At 35.1% G+C, this 6431-nt stretch overlaps 1 protein-coding gene across 1 annotated transcript; it reads right to left on the bottom strand.

Annotated features, from left to right (window-relative positions):
• Window positions 1–1080: 1080 nt before the first annotated feature.
• Window positions 1081–4482, bottom strand: LOC104087984 (probable pectinesterase/pectinesterase inhibitor 51). Its single transcript, XM_009592582.4, has 2 exons — window positions 3436–4482; window positions 1081–1977 (listed from the first exon to the last, which is right to left on the bottom strand). Exons 1-2 carry the CDS (start codon window positions 4388–4390, stop codon window positions 1292–1294), a joined length of 1641 nt encoding a protein of 546 aa, XP_009590877.1. The 5' UTR covers window positions 4391–4482; the 3' UTR covers window positions 1081–1291.
• Window positions 4483–6431: the final 1949 nt, after the last annotated feature.

The raw sequence follows: 6431 nt of genomic DNA, 5'->3' as shown, positions 1-6431 counted from the left end.
GTATTTTTAGATTATGTTAATTTTCATTATGGCTTATTAATTAGCAATATTTATTTTATGTAATTTTATTATTCTATCTTTGTTATTGAATATTTTAGTATAATGCTATGATTTATCTCATATTATTGTGTTAGTTTCTTGGAAAACATATTATATAGTTGTATTTTACTAAGACTTAAGAAATATTTGGAGCACAAGCTACATATTTTATGCTATGAAGACTTTACCGGAAAAAGACCCGAAAACCCGAAAAAATTCGAAAAACCGAGATTGAAAAATCCAACTCTGTTGGTTTGATTTGGTTTGTAAATTTAAAAATTCGACACCATTGGTTTGGTTTGATAATTGAAAAATCCGAACCAATCCGACCTATGTACACCCCTACATAGAAGAATTAGATCTTTTACAACTTGTTTGGAGGTTGTTACTTGTTGTATTGTATCGTACTATTACTTTAAATACAATGCTTGTTTTGATTGTTATTTAAATTTTATTGTATCGTACTGTTAAATCCGTCATTACGTAACGACGAAAAGTGTCACTTTATGTAACGACCGATTTGGTGTGATCGCGTCGTTACCTTATTTTTTGCTCTCATCTTGCCCTTCCTTATTATTAAATAATTATATTTTATCTTTTAACCAACCTTTTTATATAATAATTCTACCTCGTACCTTATATTTTTCTTTATAATATTGTAAATTTTTTCTTCATATTGTTATTGTATGAAATCATGAAACGACGACAAACAATACAATCTATCCAAACATTGTATATAACAAAATGATACAATATAATATAATACTATATGATATATTATGAAAGGATATATAACAATCATCCAAACAAAATGTTAGAGTTTTAGTATCTCAATATGTTAAATAATACAGTACACTAAAGTTCAGTAGTCTAATTGAAAAACAATTGCAGGTTGCAAGTATTATAAGTCAATGACAATAGGATCTAGCTCATTATTTTCTTCGCAAAACTTGCAACACTTCAACAACTTCAGAAAAATGTAAACTTCTACAATATGTCACATCTCTAGTAGCACATACAAGTAATTGAAACACCAGACAATGTGGTAACAAACACCTAACTCCTTTAATTTTGTCAATAACAAGAGCTCCAGGAACTATATGTCATGACAGAATTAATTTATAACTCTTGGCTAGATATATCTTACATTGAAATTTTTAATTTTATCGAAGTGTACAAGAGGTTGATGTTCTGTAATCACATTCAACGATATTGAGCTTTACTTACTATGTACTTTTAACATACAAGTTAATCAAGAAGACGTAGAAATCCACTGATCCCCTTGAATGAAATTTTGTACAGAGTAAGAGTTAACATGTTCACCTGGGATTTGGCTACTCCATGTCACTCGTCCTGCTGTATTAGCTCCGGCACCAGTATTTCTATATTCTCCATAGTAAAGTGTACTCAACGCGAAATCACCGTTCCAAGGCAACCACCCATCAGCTGAAACAAGAGCCTCCAAAGTACATTCTATAAAGACAGTCCGCGAATACTCCTTCCACGGCCTGCCCAGATAATTCTTGTGCACCTCGGGCTTCTTGTAGTACAATGCCATGTATTTGTCTGTTCCATTGATCAGACAATTTTGGAAGACAAAGCCAGTTGACTGTGCAGGGTCTATCCTGCCATGAGCAGTCAGAGGATTTGTCTCTCCCTCTTCGGGAAGGAGTTGCCGAGGTGCGATTAGGATGTCACATTCTTGGAAGAAAGCAACAGAGTTCCCAAAAATGAAGTCTACATTGCCTTGGATACGGCAGGACTTGTAGTATTGGCGCAATGTATGGGTGTACAGGGTGTCCTGATTGCCGATGAATTCACAGTTCTGTATAATTGAAAGATCACTGTCGGATCGGAATGCCACTGCTTGGAAGGCATTTGGACCTGCTGTATTTTGGAAGGTGATACCGCTGGCCATGAATCCATCACCAACAACTCCTGTTTTAGGAGTAATACAAACGTTAGAACTATTCAAAACTACAACAGTTCATTAAATAATATGTCTGCAGCAGCAAATGGTGATCTGCAGATTTTACCATCACTTTAGATTTTGTTTTCACTACTTACTTCCAATATCAAGCAGCTTGAACAATAACATAGAAGTCTTAATTACAATAGCTTGATTTTGTTCTTCAATCAAGCTATCTCACTCTTAGTGAAGAATGATCACAATGGTTAAATTATGTTCACTTTAGAATTAGAACCAAAAAGGGACAGTTTTTATTTGATAATGGTTAATCACTTCTCTCAACTCTTAGAGGTACTACTGATATCACTAAGTACTAGGGATGTCAAATGGCGGGTTGTGCCGATTTTGAGCGGGTCAAATAAGTTGAGTCAATAATTGGGCGGGTCAAATGACCTGCTCAAAAGTTACTTGGGCTAAGATGAGTTGTGCCAAGATAGACTAAAATTTGGATCATAGCCCAATCCACCCAACTCTTATAAAACTTTAGTATTGTTTTCTTATGAATTATATAATTACTAAATAAGACTTGTTTTTTTCTTTTGTTACGGTCATGTATAACATATCAAACAAAAAAAATTATTTCTAAAATATTTTGGCTAAGTTACTCATGGATCAATTTGGGCTAAGAATCAACCCAACTTTAAATGGGTTGAAATGTGTTGGGTCAAGATAGACTGAGTTCAATAAATGAACGTAATTTTTTGGATAATTAGATAGATAGATAGGAGTCCGCCAATCCCCCCATCACCACAAATCAATATAGCGTGGATGTTGGCTTCAATAATAAAAATAGAAATAAAGGGTTACACCAAATGCAGTGATTTTGCACTTTGCAAGTCCTATACCATCATGCTCTCTGTTTGGCATAGGCAGTTTTATGACTTAAACTTGATGTATTCTAATCTACTAATTTTCACATATAATATTTATGTTTCATGTTGTCCGAAAATATGGGTTACCCCATAAGTTCAGGTGAACCCGTACCACAAAGGCTACATCCGCCTTGCTGCTTGGAACTAGCCCATAGGGGCAATGGCTTTACCTCCTCCTCTTTTCACGCTAACCATGTAAAATTAATGCCAATGGAGAAGTAAGAAAACTAAACGCGAAAGAAAAATTAGCCTAAACAACTCGTGAACATCATCGGCGCTTGGAGATGCATTCATTCAGTGGCCAAGCAGCAAGAGTCGTCGTTTTAAAAAAAATATTTCTATTTATGCAGAAATTTACGCTCATTTTACAAAATAACACACACAAAAAGAAGTCTAGCTACTATAGGAGCAATTCTGTCCAACCGTTACTTGGCTTGTTTCCAAAGAGATGTTAAAAAAATCAACTTTTGTACAGTCCAAAATAGAGAGAAAGAATTTTGTTATTAAAACATATAAAGATTTGTAATTATTAAACTGATCCAATAAATCACTTACCGACAGTTGCAGTCTCATAAGTGTTGATCCCATTAATTCCAACACTCAAGGAACCTGTAATGACTGTTTTGCCCATGCCATCACCCAAAAATACCACATTCTTCTTCTCAAACGGGACCCGAACAATCTCATCATACAACCCGGATTTGATCCATATCACAAACTTCCGGGTCAGCCCATTATCCGGTGCAGCATTCACCGCCTCCTGCACTGTCTTATAGTCACAGCCTCCTTCCTTGCACACTGTTACATCCGGTTTCAACCCGGTAGGCACCCCACCCTTTACTTCCTGACCCGACCCGTCTAAACCCGAACCTTCCCAAAACCCGTCTCGTTCTGTTTTGGGCGGGGCCCATGACCCGGTATCGGCCCCGTAAATGTCGTAGTTCACCAGCATACCCAATGCGTTGCTGCTGTACCCGATCAAGGAGTTCAAAAACGAGATGGTTTTGTCCACCTGTAAGGTTTCGTTAACGCGTTTTGCAACGGACCAGCAGTCGTACTGGTAAATCATCACGGCGCTCATCCATGCACGTGCGTCCTTTATCTTGCCACGTGTCAATGCCTGAGCCGTTTGCCCGACCCGATTATCCGAGTACCCGAGAACCTCAATACCGATCCTCACTAAGTCCGTAAGGTTCTGATTCCCTGCGGACGCGTCCATGATTGCATTCACCATGTCTATCGCCTCGGCGTTGTTTTGTGAAACGACTTTAACGGCGGATTGAATGATTAACGGCGTCGTCAGCTCAGACGGCAAGTGGCTGGAGTCCATTAAAACAGACTCGCATGTTGGTGGGTCCCGAGAAGCCTTGCAAGCTCCTCGGATTTTAGCCGCAATTGACGGCGTCGTAGATGACTCCGGCGAATTCCACTGGTGGTGACGAGCACCAACGGAGGAGATTGAAAAGAAGAGAAGTATGGAGAGGACTGTTAGAGTAAAAAACGAAGCCATTGAAATGAAAAAGAAACTTAAAGTTTCGCAGGTTTTCTGCTCTGCAACATGGTGGTGCCGTTTTTATACAAAATAGTGTCTGTAAAAATTCGCAAATATACCGGAAAATTTGACAAGATATTTGATTTACAGTGGGAACAGCTCTTCTAGGACGATATCTTAATTTATATTCACAGTTAAATTTATGTGAAGATTTTTTTTTTTTTAGTTCGCGTAAAAAAGAATTAATCTTTTTATATTTGGAAATTATTTATTTTTATACAATGATTTATAACCATATAAAATATATGTGCCTCATTTTATATCATAAATTTCAAACTCTTTTTTTTTTTAAGCTTTATGCCCAGTTAAATAAGTTCACATGAACTGAAATAGATGTAACAAGGAGTATTCAGTATATGTTATATATCTCTAAATCTAATTATTTGATCTATATATACAGTATAATATTTTGACAAGGGGTGGTCAATTGACTACCCTTTAGATAAAGTAGTTTCACCCGTGATTAAAACCTCAGTATAATGATATTAATTTTGCTTAACATAAAAGTTTTATTTCTTGATGAATAGCCTTAACTAGGCTTTAAAGTGATATTGTTTAATGAGTCAAATATGCACATTTTTCCCTTCAAAAAGAAAATCAAAAACAAAAAGAAACTTTTAAACCATAAATTTAACGTATATAAACTTCTATACAAATATTTAAGAATAGAAAATATATCAAAGTGTGCTTTTATCTTGATCCTCAATGCATCTTATTGACTATCACAGAAAGAAAGACTTAGGATTTAAAACTAATGAGTTCAAAATTTTTACTCTTTTAAGTTATTAGGTTTTTAAATTAATAATTTATATATATTTTTAAGACAATATGAAATTTGGACTAAAATTACTAGGTTAGTCTAAATCCATACTTTGATCTCGCTCTGCCACTGCCTTGATGTATATGAATTGTTTGTTTTCATACTCGTCATATTTTAATATACGTCTATTTCAGTTCATGTGAACTTATTTAACTGGGCATAGAGCTTAAAAAAAAAAGTTTGAAATTTATGATGATTTTTTTCACTTCTTTTAAGCTTGAACACCCTTACGAAAATTTATGTATACGCCACTAATTTTAATAATATCAAAAGGTACAAGAACAGGTAAACTACAGGATAAATGTTTAAAAAGGCGAAATAGAAAAACCTCAAATCTTGACATTTAATATATGGTTTTAATGGGATGTGGAAAGAATCGAGAAAAGGTGAATTAAGTAGACTTCTTGATCTTGATATACATCGTTCAGATTTGGGGCCATGAATTTGCCCGCTAGATCTTGAATTTGCATTATGGCTTCACACTTGCGCTGTGTTAGATTCCTAGAAGGTCTTAGAGTAAAGTAGCAAAAAAGTAGTTGACATACCAAGTGGTGAGATGGATATATATCATATTCATTTACAGAGGTTTATTGTTCAAGCTAAAGGAAATATCTTAATTTGGAATGCTTTCCCATTTAATCAATCATTTTGCTTGAGACAAATGCAAATTAATCGAGATTCCAATAACGAATACCGACACTGACATGAGAAACAATAAAGAAAGTACTTGACGTACTCTAGCTAAGTAAATTATTGGTAATGCTTCATATATATATATATATATATATATATATATAGTGTTTTAAAAGGTATTTCACGACTCGTTCAAGGGAAATAACATGGGAAGCTCTTGTCGAGGCTTAAGTTTTAAGTATTCGATTGTGGTTTCCCAAAATGGTCAATACTCAACGCTCAAGATTCACCCAACAATTCTTATACAAAATCATGTACAAAATTTCATAATGAGTAGTAGTATTATTGACCATCAAATTCGACTAGCATGTGACACATCAAAAATCCTATCTGTATATGGGTGACATCAGGGATAACGTACACATCGATTTCTCGGTGAATAAAACGAAGTGAGGGCATGAACATAAGAGATTAAAATCGAAGCTATGAACTCTTTGTATTGGGGCCCGTGAAAAGTTAACGAAGTGCTTGCCATCATACTTGATA

Source organism: Nicotiana tomentosiformis, chromosome 5 (assembly GCF_000390325.3).
Source record: "Nicotiana tomentosiformis chromosome 5, ASM39032v3, whole genome shotgun sequence".
NCBI lineage: Eukaryota > Viridiplantae > Streptophyta > Magnoliopsida > Solanales > Solanaceae > Nicotiana > Nicotiana tomentosiformis.
Note: the sequence above shows the minus strand (reverse complement) of the source record. Positions and strands in the feature narration are given on the sequence as shown.